This window comes from Oncorhynchus gorbuscha, linkage group LG23 (genome assembly GCF_021184085.1).
Source record: "Oncorhynchus gorbuscha isolate QuinsamMale2020 ecotype Even-year linkage group LG23, OgorEven_v1.0, whole genome shotgun sequence".
NCBI classification, from domain to species: Eukaryota; Metazoa; Chordata; class Actinopteri; order Salmoniformes; family Salmonidae; genus Oncorhynchus; species Oncorhynchus gorbuscha.
In genome coordinates this window covers 32,448,898-32,473,280 of record NC_060195.1, presented here as the reverse complement: position 1 = coordinate 32,473,280, position 24,383 = coordinate 32,448,898, and the positions used below count along the sequence as shown (strand labels likewise).

At 41.9% G+C, this 24,383-nt stretch overlaps 2 protein-coding genes across 2 annotated transcripts; both read left to right on the top strand.

The window, feature by feature from the left end:
* The first annotated feature begins 1,910 nt into the window (after positions 1 to 1,910).
* Positions 1,911 to 11,345, top strand: LOC124011065 (membrane transport protein XK-like). Its single transcript, XM_046324038.1, has 3 exons — positions 1,911 to 3,018; positions 9,352 to 9,611; positions 9,697 to 11,345. Exons 1-3 carry the CDS (start codon positions 2,669 to 2,671, stop codon positions 10,533 to 10,535), a joined length of 1,449 nt encoding a protein of 482 aa, XP_046179994.1. The 5' UTR covers positions 1,911 to 2,668; the 3' UTR covers positions 10,536 to 11,345.
* Positions 11,346 to 13,928: 2,583 nt separating this feature from the next.
* On the top strand, positions 13,929 to 24,378 carry LOC124010543 (cytochrome b-245 heavy chain-like). Its single transcript, XM_046323078.1, has 13 exons — positions 13,929 to 14,184; positions 14,502 to 14,597; positions 14,852 to 14,962; positions 15,232 to 15,316; positions 16,861 to 17,006; positions 19,164 to 19,345; positions 19,436 to 19,562; positions 19,677 to 19,769; positions 19,877 to 20,118; positions 20,341 to 20,503; positions 20,780 to 20,926; positions 21,035 to 21,159; positions 21,332 to 24,378. Exons 1-13 carry the CDS (start codon positions 14,140 to 14,142, stop codon positions 21,456 to 21,458), a joined length of 1,689 nt encoding a protein of 562 aa, XP_046179034.1. The 5' UTR covers positions 13,929 to 14,139; the 3' UTR covers positions 21,459 to 24,378.
* The last annotated feature ends 5 nt before the right edge of the window (positions 24,379 to 24,383 follow it).

Below are 24,383 nucleotides of genomic sequence, written 5' to 3'. Positions count from 1 at the left end.
CTGATGCTTCTCATGGTCCTGGCAGGGTTTTGAGGCCTGTTCAGAAATGTTGTGCTCATGAATGTGCGGATTCAAAGGACACTTTAATAATGAATAAAGTTGATTTAATAGCTTCTATTGGTAAGGTTATCAATATCAAAATGCCAGGTTGAAGGTTATTGTGGAGACGGCAAAATAGATATTAGGGGTAACAGATGTTACTGTTGAAATGGTTGTTTATATGCTGAACAATCCTAAGGGTGGAGTGTTTCAGTATCATATAGATAAAGTTTAATGGGGTTGCGGAGGAGGGGGGGTAGAAGTTAGGGATTTCTTTGGTTTTGAATTATTATTATTATATATGCTACTGGTCAAAAGTTTTAGAACACCTACTCATTCAAGGGGGTTTCTTTATTTATACTATGTTCTGCATTGTAGAATATTAGTGAAGGCATCACAACTATGAAATACCACATATGGAGTCATGTAATAACAAAAAAGTGTTAAACAAATCAAAATATGTTTTATATTTTAGATTCTTCAAAGTAGCCACCCTTTGCCTTGATGACAGCTTTGCACACGCTTGGCATTCTCTCAACCAGCATCACCTGGAATGCTTTTCCACTCTGCGGTCCGACTCATCCCAAACCCTATCAATTGGTTGAGGTCGGGGGATTGTGGAGGCCATGTCTTCTAATGCAGCACTCATCATGCTCTTTCTATATATAATAGCCCTTACACAGCCTGGAGGCCCAAACCAGATGGGATGGCGTATCGCTGCAAAATGCCGTGATGGCCATGCTGGTTAAGTGTGCATTGAATTCTAAATCAATCACAAACAATGTCACCAGAAAAGCACCCACACACCATAACACCTCCTCCTCCATGCTTTACGGTGGGAAATACACATCCTTTCACCCACACCGCATCTCACAAAGACACGGCAGTTGGAACCATAAATCTTGAATTTGGACTCCAGACTAAAGAACACATTTCTCATATTTCTTGGCCCAAGCAAGTCTCTTCTTCTTCTTGGTGTCCTTTAGTAGTGGTTTCTTTGCAGTAATTCGACCATGAAGGCCTGATTCATGCAGTCTCCTCTGAACTGTTGATGTTGAGATGTGTCTGTTACTTGAACTATGTGAAGCATTTATTTGGGCTGCAATCGGAGGTGCAGTTAACTCTAATGAACTTATCTTCTGCAGCAGAGGTAACTCTGGGTCTTCCTTTCCTGTGGCGTTCCTCATGAGAGCCAGATTCATCATAGCGCTTGATGGTTTTTGCAACTGCACTTGAAGAAACTTTCCATTCTTGAAATGTTCTGGATTGAATGACCTTCATGTCTTAAAGTAATGATGGACTGTTGTTTCTCTTTGCCTATTTGAGCTGTTCTTTCCATAATATGGACTTGGTATTTTACCAAATAGGGCTATCTTCTGTATACCACCCCTACCTTGTCACAATACAACTGATTGGCTCCAAAACATTAGGAAGGAAAGAAATTCCACAAATGAACTTTTAAGAAGGCACACCTGTTAATTGAAATGCATTCCAGGTGACTACCTCATGAAGCTGGTTGAGAGAATGCCAAGAGTGTGCACAGCTGTCATCAAGGCAAAGTGTGTCTATTTGAAGAATCTGAAATATAACATATTTGTATTTGTTTAACACTTTTTTGGTTATTACATGATTCCATATGTGTTATTTCATAGTTTTGATGTCTTCACTATTTTTATACAATGTAGAAAATAGTCTAAATAAAGAAAATAAAAACCCTTGAATGAGTTGGTGTTCTAAAACTTTTTAAAATAATTTTGGTTGTGCAGAATTGGGCAGATCATGATTGATCGTACATTCCAGCACAGTAGGTGGCGGCATACAGTTACACGATTGTTTGGGGACCTCCATTATGTCATAGAAGAAGGAGCCAACCGGGCTTAGGACCCAGGGGCTGTGAGCGGCAGCACTGCCCCTACCTTACAAACACTTCCATAGAAAGAAAACAAAAATAGAAAAAATAGGAGACCTGTTCAGACACATGCTTTGCTTTCTTGATTATTAGCGGAGCTAAGGAAAACATTCAAATTTGCAATGGGACACTACAGTGGATGGATTGTTTCGGTGTTGATAAGGATACAACATTTGACGTCGCTTTGGGGGTAAATGGGGGGCACTGAGCACAACATTTGCAGGCGGACATCAGCTGCATGCATGTCTTTGGCAAAGAAAGTTTCGAGCGCAATGCAAATCTTTGACAATGACTGGTGTTTACACGTACAACCACCCGGTCTTGACTTGGAAGGCTACCGGAGAGATACGATGCTGTTTTTATTTTAAAGTGGCCATGGTGTCGAAACTGTCTGTAAACGGAATGAAAATAAGCACAAGAGAGTGCGTCATGCTGAACTGTAACGAGTTATTGTTGTGTATTGAAATTTGACGAAAGCACAGGACCTACCGAAGCAAACATTTAACGAGGAAAAAAATTGTAGTCGTTGTTTGACAAACTTTATATGTTCATGAATGATAAAACTGACCTGATTTGTTTGAAGAAATTGATACATTATGTCTGAATAAGGACACAATGTGACACTGCAATCCATAGCCTACTTTCCTGCCTAAAACGGAGCCATCCATCCGCCCTACAGTTCTCAATAATCTGACGTTGTTTTTGTTCAGTGAGAGGGCCATGGCAGAGGAGGGCGACCACGTCGAAAATATCTCTGACGTCGAGCAATCCCACCATGAATCCGCCTCTGAAAATGGAGTCATGTTGGTTGTCAACCACAGTAACATTCAGCCCCCTTTCAGCGTGGTGTTGGCCACATTGTTGTATTGTGCAGAGTTTGTCTGCGCAGCGGTGCTTTGCAACGTTTACCACAAGAGCGATGACGACATCTGGATGGGGTCAACCATCGCCTTCATGTTGGTGCCCGCTGTATTGACTCAGTTGGCGCTGACATTCATTCATAGAGACTTAGGAAGAGACCGCCCCCTCATCCTCTTCTTGCATCTACTACTCCTGGGCCCACTTATTAGGTAGGTATAGTACCACAAGTTATCACAGTGCTGAGTAGCTTCGGACCGCAACTAGGAGGACTTGAAGCATAGTGCTGTATGTACTGTAATGTGAGTTGTCTACTGCCGCCCAGGCGTTCGTGGTACAAGGCAGTAGAGCGCTCACCTCTGCACAGTAGAATCTTGCCCCCAAATCAGCTGTTCTCTCTCCGGCTACATTGGTGAGATCATTCCAATTTGGTGGTCTCGGGCGGGGTGTTGGGGAAGCCTACCTGTTGTCAGGTGGGACTGTGCGGGAAGATGCTTCTCGAAGGAGAGAGGGTAATGTGTAAAATGGTTTATATATGAGCGTTCTACTGCCTGACATAGTGTAGAACACTATACCCCCGCTTTACAAAAAATATTTCAGTTTTGACAGTGCAGTAACTGCAGTTGACTGTGGTGTTTTGGATGCAGTAATTAACAACTGCAGTGTACTGCAAAATTAAGGCAGTAAAAAAATACTTAATTTGGATGCAGTATTTGCAACAACTGCACTCATGAGCCCTCACAAAACTACTTTCTTTCCCGCTACAGTACTGCAGGCATACTTGGAAACGCTCTACAATGTTTACTCAGTAGTTATCCTATAAATTAGGCCGTGTGTTCAAACCTGTTTGACCAGATGTGAAGTGGGTAAATGTTCAGATGGACCCTCTCATTTACACCTTTGTCAGACATGCCAGTCGTGTAGTCTACTGTAGATACAGCTGCTTCTTGGTGTCAACCCACTTCTAATTGGGTGTTTTGAGCTGTCAGTGCAAAGTAGTGACAAGTTGTAAGGAGTGGGTCCCCATTTGAGGTCAATGCCATTTGCATACAGACATGTATGTCTTAGTTTTGATGAGACACATTATTTAATTTGTTTTACATATCTAATTGGCTGAAATTAGAGAACCTTGTCTCTCCTTTTGTTTTGGTGTGAAATGCTCACCCTTTGAAGGCTTCCAATGCTGCTCAAACGCTGAAAGTCCCCTCACTTCATTCTTTAAATACAAATCACTCTGAGCTAAACCTGTTGAACAAACCGTGAGCCATTTGTCACTTGCAAAATAAAGTTCAAGGGGAGTCTTTGGTAGCTGTTTAGAAACGGGGCATATCTTGAGTGACACTGTTGGTGAGCTTTGGTTTGTCAACCGTACCTTGGATTTGACTCTTGGAATTTACTCATTTTTGATCCATTGTAGTAGAGCTGGACGATATGGGCAAAAATCCATAGCACTATGAATTGATGTGTTAACGATAAGTATATAACATTAATGTGCAAATATAGTATTAATCTTTTAAACTACTAGTAGTTTGATGGTTGTAGCCATAAATTGTCACATTAACAATCACCCATATTAGCAAACGTATTTAATTTCAAATGTCATGTTTCTCTACAATAAATGACATCAGCAAAATGTCTGCGATAAGTGGTCGGTGTTGATAATTGTCGGTTTATCGTCCCAGCTCTACAACGTAGGCCTTGTAGATAGCTGAGGGTGTGGCCCTTTAACACTGCAAGAAGTAGGCCTTTGGCATGTTGTCTTTAGCTCTGCGTGGCTTACCATTCCATATGGTGTACCATGGATAACATTACAGATAACAAAAGACCCAGAAAAGTAGAATAATAGTGTTTCCCGTAAATCATTATTGTCGTTCTGCATTGAATATTTTCCACGTCAAGGAACTGCCTTGAATCTGTGAGGTGAATGTGATCCATTTAGTGAAGTGTGACTATCAGCCATGTGTGGAAGAAACCACTGTGTCAAGTATTCAAATTTCTAGTGGAGCCTCTGACTGGGATGTGGAAGCAGTGACCTGTGTCATATTCCTCCAGATTCCTCTAGAGTAGCAGATTTACTGCATGAAAACACACTATCAATGTTTTTTACATTTTTAAATGTTTTAGAGATTTTATATATCCTAAGATTAGAATACATCCCAGAATACCTTACTTTTACAGCGCATATCTTGTCAATTCAAAGGTAATTTTTATCATGATCTCTTTGGCTGTACTGGCTGCACCCTTTATGGCCCCCATACTCAACTGGTGGACCGGATCCAGAATGGGGTCAATAAGGGCGGTGGGCCCCGAAAAAAGAAGAAAAAATTGATAAGGAAGATTTTGTAATTTTTAAAAACTTGGTTGTGCTTCAACCCATGGTATCATATAAACACACATAAGACATGGAAGAATGCATTGAATTGCAGAAAATTAGCTTTAAAACTGCAACATTTTCTCTCTTCCAGCTAAAGGGGTGTGAACAGTTTGAGGTTACTAAGTTTGTTGCTATGTCGATAAATTACATTATCCATCCGGACCTTTAATACCTAGGAAATTTGTGACCGGACCTCCTCAAATAGTACTTGAGCACCACAGCTTTATGACAAATCAAGTAACTGACTAGCAGGCATTTGCCAAGCCAGCACATGACATTGGCACACTGTTAACAGCCCTGCTCCCCCACTCCCTCACGGTGCTAACCAGTGAGAAGCAGCCCTTCAGTTTCCAGTAGAACCAGATCAAGGTTTGGTTTCAGGGTTGTTGTGCTACAGTTTGATAATTATACTCTGGAGGTTGGCTTGTCTGGAGATGTAGTTCCCTTGGGCAGGAAGCTTCATATCATTAACTCCCTGCCTCAGACTCTATTTTATTTCTAAGTGGATGGTTAACTGTGTCAAACAGAGAGGCACTAGATCAGGGGTCTCCAACCTTTTGTGGTATGAGAGCTACTTTTAAAAAAAGTATCTTGCGAGCTACACTTTAAAAAATATATAGTTTTCAAATAGGCACATTCTTCTGTCTGCTTGCGGTGTCTAATAGCCTACTTGGGAGATTTGTTTGTCAGTTTGCGGTAGAACGTGAGAATTGCATATACTTCCTAATTGTTTGGCGAGCTACTCCTAGGTGGGCTGCAAGGTACTGGTAACTCGCAATCGACCTGTTGGAGACCCCTGCACTAGAGAAACAGCTGTGCATTAGTTAGTTACTCCCACTGTCCCATCTGAGCTTTGCGCTGATCTTGGGGCGGCAGGTAGCCTAGTGGTTAGTGTTGCGTCAGTAACCGAAAGGTCGCTAGTTTGAATACCTGAGCCGACAAGGTGAAAATAATCTCTGTGCCCTTGAGCAAGGCACTTAACCCATAATTTTCTCCAGGGGCGGGGTAGTACTATGGCTGACCCTGTAAAAACAGCACATTTCACTGAACCTCTCTAGTGTGTGTGACAATAACACTTTTATTTTCTTATCAGCTGTGCACTTCCTGTGGAGTTTGGTGGATGATAAAATCACAGATCATTATCGGTGTTGACACATTTCGATATGGCAGGTTTCTTAGCAACACCGACCAAGGGTTGAAATGCTGCTGGCTGCATGGCTTGCTTTACCTTGTAATAGGCAAGGACTCTACCTCACAGGGTAGTGTTTGTCTTGTTACTCGCATATCTGTAAACTTTACACAAAGTACAGTTTCACTATATGAATGTGTCTGGCAATCTATATCTTAGATAATCTGTTGACAAGATGTTGTGAAACATGGCCATCTGGGAATCCCTGTAGTGTCAGTTTGGTTCCCTGCATGAGTGGACCTTGTCACAGCTTGTCTCTGAGAGAATATATTCCTCCCCTGAGGCAGAAGTAGCTACATACTTAGTTGATAGCAATCTCCCTTTCCCAGCATGCAGCACTGAAACGATGTTTACAGACAACGAAGAAAGGTTGGTGTCTGTATGTCCTTAGCCCCAATGCATCTTGTAGGTGTTATGCCAAATCACAGTTGTTAACCAGAACGTGGTGAGAGTCTCTACTGTCTCTCAAGGAGCATGCCGAGAGGATTTCCTGATGATGAAACTACCCTTGTGGCTTTTTTGATGAAAGACCACGGCAACGGTTGCTTGAACAGCAGCCATGTCTTAAAGTGGCAATCAGCAGTTGAAACAATAAAAAGCAATCTCACCGCCACTGTTTTGCTAAAAAGCTGAGGAATGAGGCTGGAGAAATGTAACCACTCAAATTCATAGACAGAGCTATGGATGCCAGGACTTGACCATCCATGATATAAATTTATAAAGCTAAACAATGTTTATTTACATTGGAGTAAAACAGGCTTATATTTTGGGTTCTGATGGGTTATGACAGTTGAACTAAGCTCATGAGGCATTATATTCAAGAATCTCTGGGTAGGCTACATATCATTAATTTGTAAATCCAAAAATGGATGAAGCTACTACAGATTTAAGGTAGTTCCTTATTGCATGTGTGTACTTTGTACTCTTTACAAGTACTGGTAGCCTAAGCAGAGAGCAAAGTGATTTTTATGGCCAGGGAGTAATTACCCGGCAGTAGTCACTTTCTGCTTCGCCTGATGGTACCATTTAGATGCTGCTGTGGACATCAGGCATATTGATTCTGTCAACCAACCTTTTCCACAGCTGTGCTTTTTCCTCTAAGTGCAATACATTGTTTCTTAGTCATTCAGAACCTGCATTTCTGGCTGGCTGGTCTGACTCCAGCATGCATTCTTAGCTGCATTATAATGCCAAGCTTCCCTGGAAATCAATTAGAAAATCATAGTCTTGTGACTGCTACCGCCTCCCATCTGTAGACCAGTCATAAAACTCTCCAGCAGTTTTTTTTGCATAGGCTACCAGTAGTACCACTGGAGAGATGAGGGGTGGCTTGTGCTCCTCCCAAATGTCTCTCGGTTCCGAGAGAATTGAAGTCAGACGAGAGGCTCTTGTTTGGTTGTGCACTGTAAGGTCACAGCGAACGTGATTCCACCAGCACCACAACAGCCACCGTCTGTAAATGGCTGACGGCTGGATGTGGTGTCCTGTAGCAGCCCACAGCTGAGCTAGCAGGAAGAGACTACTAGTAGCTAGCCTGTCTATGTTCTCTCCTCTAAGCCCATGTCCAAAGTAGATGTTTTGGTCTGAAAGACAAGACAAACACTGTGTGATTTACTTGGTTGAGTGTGAATACCTTAGACCAGGGTTCCCCAACTGGTGGACCGTAGACCGAATTTGGTTTGTAGATAGATGGTTTAATTTGGCGCCTCTAGTTTTCTGAACAAAACATTTAAAATATTGTGTGGAATTTTCATTGTTGTAAAAAAAAAGAAAAACAGGAAATGAGCTCAAAGTGATTTTAATTTAAGAAATCTCTTAGGAAGTAGTCCCATGCATAATAGACACACGCCGTGACCGCATGCGAAGTTTGTAGTGGTTATGTTTTAGTCAAACATATGTTTGGGCTTCTTACAATCAATTTGCAGTCTACAAAGTATTAGTAATTATGTTCCGGCCCCACCGACCATCCACTCAAGAAAGAAACAGCCCGCGGCTGAATCTAGTTGATGATCCCTGTCTTAGAAGTTATGGATTGCCTTGTATACAGCTATCCACTGCACTGGTACTACTACTATGTTGGTGCTATTTGTGTGCGGTGTTAACTTCTTTCTGTCATTTACCTCTGTGAAGGGGAAGGGAGCACACTACTTAGGTTTCAGTACTGAATACACTGAGTGTACAAACCATTAGGAACACCTTCCTAATATTGAGTCGCAACTCCTCCTTCTGCCCTCAGAACAGACTCAATTTGTTGGGGCATGGACTACAAGGTGTCGCAAGCGTTCCACAGGAATGCTGGCCCATGTGGACTCAAAGGGAGTGGTCCTTCTGTAGCTCAGTTGGTAGAGCATGGCGCTTGTAACGCCAGGGTAGTGGGTTCGATTACCGGGACCACCCATACGTAGAATGTATGCACACATGACTGTAAGTCGCTTTGGATAAAAGCGTCTGCTAAATGGCATTTATTATTATTATTATATTATTAAGGCTTCCCATACCCTGTTCAAAGGCACTTTAAATATTTTGTCTTGCCCGTTCACCCTCTGAATGCACACACTTGACATACATAATCTATGTCTTAATTGTCTCAAGACTTAAACATCCTTCTTTAACCGGTCTCCTCCCCTTCATCTACACTAATAGAAGTGGCTCTAACAAGTAACATCAATAAGGGATCATAGCTTCCACCTGGATTCACCTGGTCAGTCTATCATGGAAAGAGCAGGTGTTCCTAATGTTTTGTACACGCAGTGTCAAAGACTCAGTTTATTTTTTAGCCCTCTGGTGGAGCCATATAGCATTGTTGCATTTTTTAAAACATTTTAAATATGAAGCAAAATGTAATATTTATTGATGAAAATATTGAATGATAATGCAAATTATGTGATTGTTTTTTAAACTTCCAATCTTATTTTTTTTTTGTCAGCCTGTACTGCCCTCTGGTGGCTGTGGTATTATTCCATTCTCTCCTTTCCTCCTCAGGTGTTTTGAGGCTCTGGTGGTTTACTTCAAAGCGGGTAAAGAGGAGGAGCCGTATGTGACCATCTCCAGGAAGATCAAGCTGAAGAAGGACCAGGCCACGCCCATGGAGTGGGAGATCGGCCACTCGGAGCGCAAGCTCGCCACCCACCGTAACGCCTTCAAACGCACCGCCGTCATCCAGGCCTTCCTGGGATCCACCCCCCAGCTCACCCTGCAGCTGTATGCCAACATCCAGGAGAAGTACTTCCTCCCTATCAGACGTAAGAGTCCTCTTGATGGCATTCATAGCGAATGCTGCTGTTTTGGAGGGTCTAACGAGTGCTTTTGTCTCTGTGTTCATTCCAGTGACTTTGATGGTCATCTGCCTCATCTCCATCACCTACGGAGCCCTGGTGTGCAGCGTGTTGGCCATCAACATCCGCTACGACGACTACAAGGTGCGGCTGCGCCCAGCCGCCTACCTCTGCATGATCCTGTGGCGGGGCCTGGAGATCGCCACACGTGTCACCTCCCTGGTGTTGTTCAGCTCCGCGCTCACCTATTGGGTGATCCTCGTGGGCCTGGGCAACCTGCTTTTCTTCTTCCTGCAGCCCTGGGCCGAGTTTTGGGCTCGACGCGCCTCGCTGCCCGACAACGTGGAGAAGAACTTCAGCAAGCTGGGCACCACGGTGGTGCTGTCGCTGGTCACCTTCCTGTACGCCTGCATCAACATCTTCTGCTGGTCGGCCGTGCAGCTAGACCTGGGCCACCGCGACCTCATCGAGATGAAGCAGCACTGGGGCCGCCTGGCCGCCTACTACGGCGGACGCTTCCTGGAGAACAGCGTGCTCATCGCCCTCTGGTACTTCTACAAGTCAGACTTCTACTCGTACGTGTGCGCCCCGTTGCTGGTGGCCCAGCTGCTCATCTGCTACAGCCTGGCCGTGCTCTTCATGCTACTCTTCTACCAGTTCTGCCACCCGTGCCGGCGTCTCTTCAGGCACAACGTGCACGACTGCCTGGCCTGCGTCTGCTGCTATCGGAGGGGTGTGGGGAGAGCGGGGGAGGGGCACCCCCACTCCTATTCCACCACTGCCACCATGGTGCTGGTGCCGCTGGAGCCGCCAGACCTGCAACCCCCTGACCTCACCAGCCAGCTGGGGGAGCACGAGACGGCAATCGTTGAAGACATGGAGGCGGCTTGAGAAGGCCCCACATGGTGATTTGATGATATGCGGCCACTGCTTGGTGCAGCTACTGAACTAATGGCTATGTACACTCAGGACTGTTATACTGTGAGTGGTGCAGATTAGGAGATGGACAGAGCAGCTCATTCTGTACTGCGGTGCACAGAGGACAAGTTGGTCTCAAGTGGTTAGCTAAGCGCATTTCAAATTGGTGCCATGATTTTATCGATGCTGCTCGTTTTAGAATAACACGTGCACGCAGAGCCTTGGACTTAAAAAGATAAGCCATGATATAGACAATGTTACATCACTGTTGTTGAATGGGAAATGGGTTACTGACGAGTGCACCGTTTGTACTGGATATCTACTGTACAGGTAGAGAGACAGTGGGTCAAGGGAGTCCAAAGAATGTACTCTGTTAAGGTATGCCAGTGTGATGCACAAAGGCAGCCTTGAGAGAGCAGCACAGGGTCAGATACAGTGGGGCCAGGTGTGTGGGAAGCATGCCAAGTGTCTCCGGCCCTAGAGGACTGATTTGCCCTTTAAACTGGGACTTCCCCTGCTTACGTTCTCGGGGGTTTACTTAATGAACAAACTCCAGATGTTGCATTAGGGTTCTTTTTCATCTGCACGCCCATATGTAAGATTGGGGAAATAAAAGGTTAGATGAAATCCGAGCTACCTTCCTCATACCCCACTCCACCCACTGTAATGAATGGTTTGTATTATACTGAACAGAAATGTAAACACAACAGTTTCAACGATTTTACTGAGTTACAGTTCATGTAAGGAAATCAGTCAATTTAACTAAATGAATTAGACTCTAATCTATGGATTTCACATTACTGGGCAGGGGCAGAGCCATGGGAGGGCATAGGCCCACCCATTGGGAGCCAGTCCCAGCCAATCAGAATGAGTTTTTCTTCACAAAAGGGCTTTATTACAGACCAGAAATACTCCTCAGTTTCGTCACCTGTCCTGGTGGTTGGTCTCAAACGATCCAACAGGTGAAGAAGCCGGATGTGGAGGTCCTGGGCTGGCGTGGTTCCACGTGGTCTGTGGTTGTGAGGCCGGTTGGACGTACTGCCAAATTCTCTAAAATGGCATTGGGTGTGGCTTATGGTAGAGAAATTAACATTAAATTATCTGGCAACGGCTTTGGTAGACATTCCCGCAGTTAGCATGCCAATTGCACACTCCCTCAACTTGAGAAATCTGTGGCATTGCATTGTGACAACTGCACACTTTAGAGGCTGTTTGTCTCCAGCACAAGGTGCACCTGTGTTATGATCATGATGTTTAATCAGCTTCTTGATATGCCACACCTGTCAGGTGGATGGATTATCTTGGCAAAGGATAAATGCTCACTAACAGGGATGTAAACAAATCTGTGCACTTCTTTTATGAGAAATATGGAACATTTCTGGGATCTTTTATTTCAGCTCATGAAACATGGGATCAACACTTTACATGTTGCGTTTATATATTTTTTCAGTGTAGTATCAGTTTGCCCATTTTTTTCCTTTGCAAACACAGTGGTTAAAAGGCAAATTGAGTCTCACAGTGATCCTTTTGAAGTGGGTTGAAGAGCCAATAGATCTTATGTAATCACACTGTCCTTGTAAATATATTGTAATTTAAATGCAATTCAGAACATATCTTTTTACTTTCAATGAGGACTTAATATAAAGAACTTGATGCCTTATTGGTACCTTATGTCTCTAGCATTGAAGTGCATTTAATCCCTGTTTTTGTTTTGTTTGGTCTGTTTCAATAGTATGTTTAAGTGCATTATCTTTTGCATTGTTACTTGAATGTAAATTTGTTGAATAAAAAATGCTGTTATATATATATCATATTATGTCGTTAATTATTATAATAGTAGCCTATGGTATAGCTTTCCGAAAAACCTTTATAGATAGGAAGGTAAACATGAAAGAAAAGGGGGATACCTAGTCAGTTGTACAACTGAATGCATTCAACTGAAATATACAGATTTATACCTTGACAGTTCAGGGATTCGGTCCAGCAACCTTTCGTTTATTGGCCCAACGCTCTGAGGTGTTCATTAAGGCTGGCACCACAGGTCCCTTGGCAAAACTCCTGAACCAAGATGTAGCAGGGACCTTAAGAGTTGCACTATTGCCTGGTGCAAGTGAACTGAGCTGTTGGACAAGTTGAGCCTGCTCTAAAGTTGCCCAGCTGAGAGAGAGAAAGATTTTTGTTTTGTTGGTGAAAAACTGGAAGGAATTCCAGAAGAACTAGCCTGGAACTTGTCTTTCTGGGTCATCCCCATTGTTTAAGAGAAAGAAGGACAATTTATGGCAGATGGGCTTTTAAAACTGAAAACTGCAAATCAATCATACTGTGTTTATAGCCTAAGCCAATTGATCTGTGTTAAGATAACATGTGGTTTATATTCAAACTTCGGTTGGCTAGGATACCTAGGCCTTTTAAATCCAACATTATTGACGAATAAATCAAATCGACAAATGGTAATGACAGGCTAGACTGAAATTAACTTCAGGGTTTTGGGCACAGGCCATTCCCATTCCTGGGCCTACATGATGCAACCCTGTTTAAAGCAAGCACAGCCCTGTTAGTTCTATTGACTAATCACAGTTGCCTGTGTAATGGAAAGTCCCCTGTTAGTCTAGTTTTTTAAATAAATTCATATGAAAAAGTACACAGTTTATGCAGTTTTACAGGGTATACATCCTCCCTTCAGGGCAAGGTGTTTTCCAGGACTTTAAAACTGTGACCTGATTAGAAAACTATTTTCATCATAGCCCATATTAAACCGTTTAGCAACTGATTTATCACTTTGGCTGCGTTTACACAGGCAGCCCAGTGTACAGTATCTCAGGGGGAACAACAGGATGAAATGGCTCGTACTCTGCTCACCCTGACCCACAAGTTGCTATCCCAGTGTAACAGGTAAAACACTTATTTAAAAAATCCCCTGCCTAATGGGACAACCACAGAGCAGGCTCAACTTGCCCGGCTGACATAAATTGTCCGTCTTTCACTTAAAACAATTGGGATGAACCAGACCTGGCTGGGCCCGCGAAACTGCGGTACGCCACTGTTTTCGAAAGTAGGCCCATATTATAGAATATATGAAGATAGTGCCTTAACCACTGCATTGTTACTTTACTTTAAAATGATGTAATATAAATCATATTTTTGTCTTTAAAAAATGTACTAGTACCCTTGATATTGCTTTCCAAAAAAACATATAGAGCCATGGGAAAGTTAACGTGAGACCTATGGATGCAGACAAAGATGGATATAGTCGGGCGGACTGGCTCTTTCTCAATTGTCCAAAAAACCGCCCTCTTCTTGGAGCCCAAGAGCCTGCAACATTCAGTCAAAAAAATACAATTCTTCCTCATTCCACAGACCCGAGGAATGACATGCTGACATTTCGCTTTCAACAAACACAAAGGATTACTTTACTCATTGAGTAATGTAATTTTATGGACTGTACTTTTCCTCATGTCATGACTTGGACTAGTGACTGACTTTAAATAGGCGGGGTGTGAACATACGCTACATAAAAACAACAGGTAACGATGTAAAGACCAGTAGCGTCACTAGTGGATGGCGAAAGTCCTTCAAAATGGGCAACTGGATAATTAACCATGGACTGTCATCCTTCATACTGGTAAGAACATGATTATTACCTTAATCATCTTCGACAGTGTAGGCTACAGTTATTCTATAATGTAAATGAATGAGATAAAAACAATTTGGGCTGTTATCTGGACTGCCAGACAAAGCCCATTTAAGTGATGACCCAGATGCGCAATAACTCTCCAAATGCACAAAATAATATAACTAGGGTTAGCCTTACTGAAACCCTAAAATATATGTTATTTTTAGAGTAATAAAAACAAATAAATAAATAAATACAATTAAGTAACATACAATAGTCACGATCCTGCTGTTTGGGTAATGACCTCCTCCTGGCTGGATTTACAGGTGGTCTGGATGGCCATCAATATATTCCTGTTCCTCTGGTTCTATTTCTTCTACGACTTGGGGGATCAGTTTTTCTACACGCGCCACATTTTAGGGGTGAGTCTTACCATATTATTTAGGCCTTAGGTAGTATAAACATAGTATGTGCTCAATTATCCATGCATTTGACTTAAATAGGACAAGTATGCAATTTTCCGATGTCCGTTGAGTTTTTAAATTCTATATAATTGCAGTTTTACTTGAGGTCTACCTGTAGCGTACACCATTCCTAATGATAGGACAGATGTCAAAGATAGTATGTATAGGATAACACATTACACAGGTTGACATGGGTGTCTTTGGGCTTTCAGTCTGCATTGGCCTGGGCCAGAGCCCCTGCAGCCGTCCTCAACTTCAACTGCCTGCTGATTCTGCTGCCCGTGTGTCGTAACCTGCTGTCTCTCATTCGAGGCTCCTTCATGGTAAGACTTTCTAGTGCCAAGGGCTGGGCCAAGGGTGGGGACGTTTATTGTGCAAGTGTCTAATTTGTCATCGGATAATATTGTGGCTGTAATTCCCTGTGTTCTGTAAATGACTGCGTAGTCATATGGTCTGATGACACCTATAATGGAACAGACTTGTATAGTTGAATTGTTGTTCTAATAGATGATAAAGGTTCATGGCCTTTAATTAACTTTGATTGTCATCTTCATTATGATTTTTCTTGAACGTTCTTGTGTTGCTGTTTTAGTGCTGTGGGCGAACTATGAGAAAACAGCTGGACAAAAATATCAGTTTCCACAAGCTGGTGGCCTACATGATTGGGCTGATGACAGGTATGGAACACTTGCTTGCTGGTCAGATAAGCAGCTGAAAAGCCCTAACCTGAAGCCTTTTGCAGAGATAAATACTCTACTCAATTTTAGTCAACAGTACTTAAGAAACATGCAAGATTTATGTGAAATTGTTACCCGTTTTATTTAGTCACCACAAAATATGACACTTTCTCATTGTGGGGAAGGCATATGCAATAATACATCTATCTTTGTCTTTTTCACCCGTTGACTTATGCTAGATAAAGGGATACTGAAGCTAAATATTGACTTAGGGTGTATTGTGTTATATGGGAAAGTCCTGACCTCGGAGAGACTAGAGCCCTCACAAAGTCTGTTTCAAGAAGGACAAAGGAAACAACCCAGCCTTTAGAAAACCTAGTATTAAATAAAGGGTACTTGAGTTTACATATAACAAAAAATATATACTTATTTTATTTATTTAATTAACAAAGTTATGCAACACTCAATGCCTCTATGTGAAAAGTAATTGCCACCTTACACTCAATAATTGGTTGCGCCACCTTTAGCTGCAATGACTGCGACCAAATGTAGTTGTTGATCAGTCTCTCATATCGCTGTGGAGGAATGTTGTCCCACTCTTGCATGCAGAACTGCTTTAACTCAGTGACATTTCAAGCAAGTCCTGCCACAACATCTCAATTGGGATTAGTTCTGGACTTTGACTAGGCCATTCCAAAACATATATTTTGTTGTTGCTTTTTAACCATTTTCTTGTAGACTTGTGTATTTTGAATCATTGTCTTGCTGCATGACCCAGCTGCCCTTTAGCTTCAGCTCACAGACGAATGGCCTGACATTCTCCTGTAGAATTATCTGATACAGAGCAGAATTCATGGATCCTTCTATTAAGGCAAGTCGTCCAGATCCTGAGGCAGGGGTCCCATTATGCCTGGCGAAAACCATATACTGCATTCCACCAACGGTCAAGCATGGTGGTGGTAGTGTGATGGTTTGGGGATGCTTTTCTGTCTCAGGACCTGGATGTGTGTAAGGGGGAAACTGGGTGTTGCATAACTTTGTTTATGAAATAAATGAAATAAGTAAGTAATTGTTGTGTTATCGGTTCCCTCAGGTTCCCTTAATCTAGTACCAGGTTTTGGTTAAAGATCTGATAACATTCAGTATCACAAACGTATAAAAGTAGAGAACATGAGAAAGGGGGGACATACTTTTTCACAGCGATGTATGTGACACTTTTGACTGAACATGGGAACATTATTCCTCCAGTATCTTGAGATGTACTATTCAAGATAAACTACATGACCAAAAGTATGTGGACACCTGCTCATCGAACATCTCATTACACAATCATGGGCATTAATATGGAGTTGGTCCCCCCTTTGCTGCTATAACATTCTCCACTCTTCTGGGAAGGCTTTCCACTAGATGTTGGAACATTGCTGAGACCAACTAATTAACCTTCATTGCCCTAAATGGATGTCAAATTTGGATGTGGAATTATCCTGTTGAACAAATATGTCCTAATGGAAATGTTGCTGTTTCTTTTCCTCATTTTGGTGCAGCTGTTCACACCATTGCCCATTTTCTGAATGTGGAGTGGTACTATAATAGCAGGCTTGGGAAGTATGATGACCTCAGCATGGCCCTTTCCAACCTGGATGACTCAGGAAACACCACCTTCCTGAACCCAATCCGTTCTACAACCACTGTACGGATTACAATTTTTATTTAATTTGATTTCTATTGTACTAGGTTAGTCTCATTGAGATTAAAAATGTCCTTTGCAAGAGACCTGGTCAAAAAAGCAGTACATAAAGTTTCAAACAATTAAAACACACAGTACTACAGTTTAAAATATCAGTTTACACTTTGTTATGGGAGGATTGGTTCAGCTAGAGGTCAAAACATTGACAGCCCCCTAAATAGCTTTCCACCATAGATTTTACCCTAGCAGCTATTGGCCATTGGAATAAAATATATATACAGTATATATATATATATACAGTATATATATATATATATAAATATATATATATATATACACACTCACACACAGTTGAAGTCAGAGGTTTACATACACCTTAGCCAAATACATTTAAACTCAGTTTTTCACAATTCCTGACATTTAATTCTAGTAAAACATCCCTGTTTTAGGTCAGTTAGGATCACCACTTGTGGAATATGAAGTGTCAGAATAATAGTAGAGAGAATGATTTATTTCAGCTTTTATTTCTTTCATCACATTCCCAGTGGGTCAGAAGTTTACATACACTCAATTAGCATTTGGTAGCATTGCCTTTAAATTGTTTAACTTGGGTCAAACGTTTTGGGTAGCCTTCCACAAGCTTCCCACAATAAGTTGGGTGAATTTTGGCCCATTCCTCCTGCCAGAGCTGGTGTAACCGAGTCAGGTTTTCAGGCCTCCTTGCTTGCACATCATTTTTCAGGTTTGCCCACAAATTTTCTACAGGATTGAGGTCAGGGCTTTGTGATGGCCACTCCAATACCTTGACTTTGTTGTCCTTAAGCCATTTTGCCACAACTTTGGAAGTTTGCTTGGTGTTATTGTCCATTTGGAAGAACCATTTGCGACCAAGCTTTAACTTCCTGACTGATGTCTTGAGATGTTGCTTCAATATATCCACATAATTTTCCTTCCTCATACTGCCATCTATTATGTGAAGTGCACCAGTCCCTCCTGCAGCAAAGCACCCCCACAACATGAAGCTGCCACCCCCGTGCATCACGTTTGGGATGGGGTTCTTCAGCTTGCAAGCCTCTCCCTTTTTCCTCCAAACATAACGATGGTCATTATGGCCAAACAGTCCTAGTTTTGTTTCATCAGACCAGAGGACATTTCTCCAAAAAGTATTATCTTTGTCTCCATGTTCAGTTGCAAACTATAGTATGGATTTTTTTATGGCAGTTTTAGAGCAGTGGCTTCTTCCTTGCTGAGTGTCCTTTCAGGTTAAGTCGATATAGGACTCGTTTTACTGTGGATACTTTTGACCCCGTTTCCTCCAGCATTTTCACAGGGTCCTTTGCTGATGTTCTGGGATTGATTTGCACTTTTCTAACCAAAATACATTCATCTCTAGGAGACAGAACGCGTCTCCTTCCTGAATGGTATGACGGCTGCGTGGTCCCATGGTGTTTATACTTGAGTACTATTGTTTGTACAGATGAATGTGGTACCTTCAGGCGTTTGGAAATTGCTCCCAAGGATAAACTAGACTTGTGGAGGTCTACAATTTTTTCTGAGGTCTTGGCTGATTTCTTTTGATTTTCCCATGATGTCAAGCAAAGAGGCACTGAGTTTGAAGGTAGGCCTTGAAATACATCCACAGGTACACCTCCGATTGACTCAAATGATGTCAATTAGCCTATCAGAAGCTTCTAAAGCCATGACATAATTTTCTGGAATCTTCCAAGCTGTTTAAAGGCATAGTTAACTTAGTGTATGTAAACTTCTGACCGACTGGATTTGTGATTGCACAAAGTAGATGTCCTAACCGACTTACCAAAACTATAGTTTTATTCCGACTTCAACTGTATGTGTGTGTGTGTGTGTATATATATATATATATATATATATATATATATACAGTTGAAGTCGGAAGTTTACACACACTTAGGTTGGAGTCATTAAACCCATTTTTCAACCACTCCACAAATTTCTCTCTCTACAGCTGAGGTGGTACTGTATTATAATGCTTTGTATGTTATTATAACTAAGGTACAGAGGTTATCCTAGTCAGGTCTGGTCATCAGAAGAAACTCCTGGCACAGAGTAATTTTAGGTGTCTTATATAGGCATAGAGGTCATCTGACTTGAATGTATTCTGATTGGCTCCTTCTTTCTCAGACGCCGACTCTCCTGGTGTTCACCAGCGTCGCGGGGATCACAGGCGTAATCATCACGCTGTCACTCATCCTCATAATCACCTCATCCATGGAGGTCATCAGGCGCAGCTACTTCGAGGTCTTCTGGTTCACACACCACCTTTTCATCGTCTTCTTCGCTGGGCTGGTCATCCATGGAGCCGGGTACGGTTCTCTCAGTCCCAGCTCCCATTAATTTCATGTAGAAATATTTGTTTTGGATCAAGAGTAAATGGCCTTGTCTTTTGTCTACAGACTCATCGTGCGAAGTCAGACCACCACCAATCCACCACATAATGCCACCTTCTGTAAAGATCGAATAAGTGACTGGGGGAAGATTCAGGAGTGTCCCGTTCCCCAGTTTGCAGGGGGGTTCCCACAGGTAAGAGATTCCTCAATGACACCTACAACCAAAAATAACTTCTGTGAATCCCAGGCCTCATGGTAAGAGAATTGTCTCAGAAACTGTATATCCTGTGTTCCCTTGTCCCTACAGACCTGGATGTGGGTGATCGGTCCCATGATCCTCTATGTGTGCGAGCGCTTGCTGCGCTTCATCCGCTACATGCAGACCGTCAAATACAGAAAGGTGTGCACTGCAGTAACAAGTGACTTTTCTTTGTAATTGACAATAATTGTGTTTTCCATTCCATTAAAAGATAATCAACATCTGTCTCTACAACTCTCCTCTCTTAGATAGTCATTCGACCATCCAAAGTGTTGGAGCTGCAGCTGGTGAAGAACGGTTTCAAGATGGACGTGGGTCAGTATGTCTTCCTCAACTGCCCAGCCATCTCCCAGCTGGAGTGGCACCCCTTCACCATGACCTCGGCACCCGAGGAGGACTTCTTCAGTGTGCACATCCGCTCCGTGGGCGACTGGACCCAGAAACTCATCAGCATTGTGGAGCAGCTTCCTGAGGGGGCTGAGGGACCCAAGTAATTTACTCCTCTTTATAGAAACGCAGACAATGGCTTATACTGTAGCAGCAAGATCCTCAGCTCAGTGGATAAGGATAAGGCAATGCAGGATTTCTGTGATAAATTGAAGTTACATGCACAGATTTTAAATTGGAAACCATAGGAATTAGGCTTAGCTGGTAAAATTTTGTTGCCCTCCCTTCCTGTTTGCCATTGCTTGACCTTTGACCTGTCCCTCAGAATGGGTGTAGATGGACCGTTTGGTACGGCCAGTGAGGATGTGTTTGACTACGAGGTTGCCATGCTGGTTGGCGCTGGCATTGGAGTCACCCCCTTTGCCTCCATCCTCAAGTCCATCTGGTACAAATTCAAAGACTCCAACCCAAAGCTACGCACCAGAAAGGTAGGGAACACATTGATACTCTATGGCTTTCCAGTGAAGTGACTAACCAGACAGCTTTAATGGTGCTAACCAGTCTAGCACATTTACAAAGTGGAAAGATTCCATGATGCACCTGACTGTTGGCTGACACCAAGCTTTTTTGTTTCTTAAGCAAAAGGTCACATAAACCTTGGATTATATCTATGTGAACATGCTCATTTTTCATGGACTATTACCAGCATGGCATATCATGCCTTTGTTTGAAATCACATTCTCATATTTACTTCCTGGTTGCAGATCTACTTCTATTGGTTGTGCAGAGAGACGCATGCCTTTGAGTGGTTTGCAGATCTGCTGCAGCTGCTGGAGAGGGAGATGGAGGAAAGAGGCATGGGAAGCTTCCTCACCTACAAACTCTACCTCACTGGATGGGATCAGAGCCATGTATGTGAGGCAGCATACGTACACCCACCAACAATCTGTATGACCATTTCCACTGTGAGACATGCAATAGTTGTGGTAGCGTCTGTTCACTATCTTTCTTCCCCACAGGCAAACCATGTGATGGTTCATGCCGATGCGGACACAGATGTGGTCACTGGTTTGAAGCAGAAAACAAACTATGGCAGGCCCAACTGGGATAAGGAGTTTGAACAAGTACGCAAAGAGAATCCGACGTAAGTTTGTTTATAACACATTTTGACATGACAGTATTCCCCTTATAAATCACTTTTGGACATTGCAGTTGGTAGTTAATAGCAGTGGTATTACTTCTAAAACATATAGCTTGGTGTGTACCCTACATTGACTAAATTACTATATCTTTTGGTCTCTTAACAATGTCCACAGGTCAGTGGTGGGCACATTCTTGTGTGGCCCTGCAGTCTTAGCTACTGTCTTATCAAAGAAATGTGTCAAATACACGGATGTCGATCCCCGAAAGACCAAATTCTACTTCAACAAGGAGAACTTCTGAGCAAAACAATGTTTAATCTGCTCCTCTTGACGAAAAGCTGGATCTTTGGTTTTCCAAAATATTGGCAACAGAGATTGTTTTTAGACCATTCATCTGAACACAATGGACGATGACCGATCCTAATATTTATTTCACATAGGATTCAGCTCCATCTTTACCACGTATCTTGTCGACATTCATATTTTATTATAGGAATTACTTAGGCAGCAACTGAGCAAGAGACATTCAACTTTGACCAGGTTGTTGCGACCATTGTCATGATAACCTGGTGCAGCAGGCAGCATTGAGCTTGCCAGTTTGTAGTGTAAGCATCCGCTTGGCATTTCCACGCCCAGTGGCTAGCAGTGGGAGAAGATGGAATGAGATGGATTTTGTCCGAAATTCTCTTGCATTTTCACATCGATGAAACATTTGATCTCAACACATTTTTATGTTCCAAAAAGATAATCTGTTACGAACTGAGTGGACTAAGTTTAGTAGATTTTACCCTTTGCCAAAGTTGTAAAAAATGGTGTTGTTTAGAAGGAGGACAAAGGTGAATTGAGTTATTGCACACACGCACTTCACAGAGTAGGCGTTCCCTAACGGAAATATGCAAATGTTTGTTAGAACGCACCAATAGGATCTCACTAGCTCGTGCTTGGCTCTGCCCACCTCCTTCCTTGTTCTGCCCACTATGACTAATTTGTTCCACTCACTATGACTAATATGTTCCCATTGGAAATGACAGGCTGTGGTCCATCTTGGGTTAGTTTAAAAAATCTTTGTTAAACTTCTGGTTCATTCAGTCATTCCTATGGGCAAAATTAATGGAGAAAGAATAGGGTTTTGGGATAAATGCCAAAAATGAGGTTTGAGGTTAACACAGGCTTAGAAGATCTTATACATTTTGTTCTATGATATATTATCAGTCAGTTAACATGACCTTTATGCATCTTGCAGCCTTAATGTGCTTTGTCGTAATTTTTGTTTTTACATAAATGCTTCAAAATTCACAAAAACGTATGTTTGCTGTTGAAGGTTATCTCATAGAACAAAATGTATAAGATCTCATAAGCCTGTGTTTACCACAGATCTTATTTTCAGCATTTATCCCCCCCCAAAACATTTCCCCACGGGTGTTGGCCAACGAGCCATGGTGGACTCAGCCTCTGTTAATGCCTACAAAAGACACCACTACTATTGATCCATTTCTAAATTTATCCAATAGGACAAACTGCAGTCCACTGCTTTCATTTGTTCACATTCACAATCAGCAGTGGTGGAAAAGGTACCCAATTGTCACACTTGAGTAAAAGTAAAGATATCTTAATTAATAGAAAAGGGTTTGGAGTAAAAGTTTCAAAGTATTTGGTTTTAAATATACTTAAATATAAAAAGTAAATGTAATTGTGAAAATATACTTAAGTATAAAAAAGTATACATTTAAAATTCCTTATATTAAGCAAACCATTGTTTTTTTATTTTAATTTACGGCTAGCTACGGCCACGCTCCAATACTCAGACATCATTTACAAACGAAGCATGTGTTTAGTGAGTCCGCCAGATCACAGGCAGTAGGATGACCAGGGATGTTCTCTTGATAAGTGTGTGAATTAGACCATTTTCCTGTCCTGCTAAGCATTCAAAATGTAACGCGTACTTTTGGGTGTCAGGGAAAATGTATGGAGTAAAAAGTACATAATTGTCATTAGGATTGTAGTGAAGTAAAACTGGTCAAAAATATAAATAGTAAAGATGCCCTAAAAAAAACTACTTAAATAAATAAAAAATACTTGAAAGTACTACACACCACTGACAAACAGTAAGTTAGAAGCTCGCCATACTTGTAAATAATTACCTTGTAATGTGTTAAATTTTCCTGTTATGGTTAATAAAAAGTTGACTACAGTTGAACACAAAACGTCAGATATGTTCTAGTAATTATTTGAACTGGCTAGCCAGTTAGAAAAAAAACCTTCCTTTCCCTACAGGCTTTGGTCAACAAGCCATGGTGGAGTTGATACCTTTCAGAAAGGTCTGCAAAAAGTTGGGGGCATAAATCTTGGGACTGAAAGCTGGCTGCCTCAGTGAATATATGGTTGTGTTTCGGCACTTGAATACCTTTTTGGATTCTACCTCTTCCACAGAAAACCGACAAGCCTTGCACACAGAGACAGAAGCTTTGTTATATCTGAACTACTCAGGGATTGGCTGGCTCCTTTGCTTCCCACAATGAATCATGATGTATGAAGTCATTTACTGTTATTAATTGAAGACCTTTGTACAGAATAGCTCATCTTGTTAAAAAGACTGCCATTAAATGACACATGGATGAGTTAGATATTCACTAAGTGTAGGGAGTGGTTTGGTAGGTTACCTGTGATGGAGTGGCTTTATACATGTGGCCCAGGCCAACCATTGGATTTTGATAAGGGAAATAAGATTTCTCTAGATAGCAGAGAAGTCAAAGTCACTCTTCTTGGGGGCAATTTCTATACTACTTTATGGGGGTGTAACAAAATGTACACTGCCAATGTACCGAAAATTGTTAATTTGCTTTTACAGAAATGGTAGCTTGGGCAAGATAACTGATACACCCACCTTAGATGCTTAAGCGTTGTTTTGTGCTTTCAAGGGGTGTGGCCACAGAGAAGGAAACAATACTCCTACATTAAAGCCCTATAGAATAATATATCTCCATTTCCTTGTAAAAGACATGACTGGAAGGAAAGGAAGGTGAGGCATTGCCAGTCAGCCAGGGAATGTGTTCTAGATTAGATAGGAATGATGTTCTTATAAAGTGTACTTCCCTTACATCATTGTAACAGGGAAGACTGTTTCTTTTATAAGCAAATCGATCACTTTGTAGTCTACAATTACACTTTAATCCTCTTCTGTACATACCAACATCTTATCTGAATAAAATACTTTAATGCAAAAAAA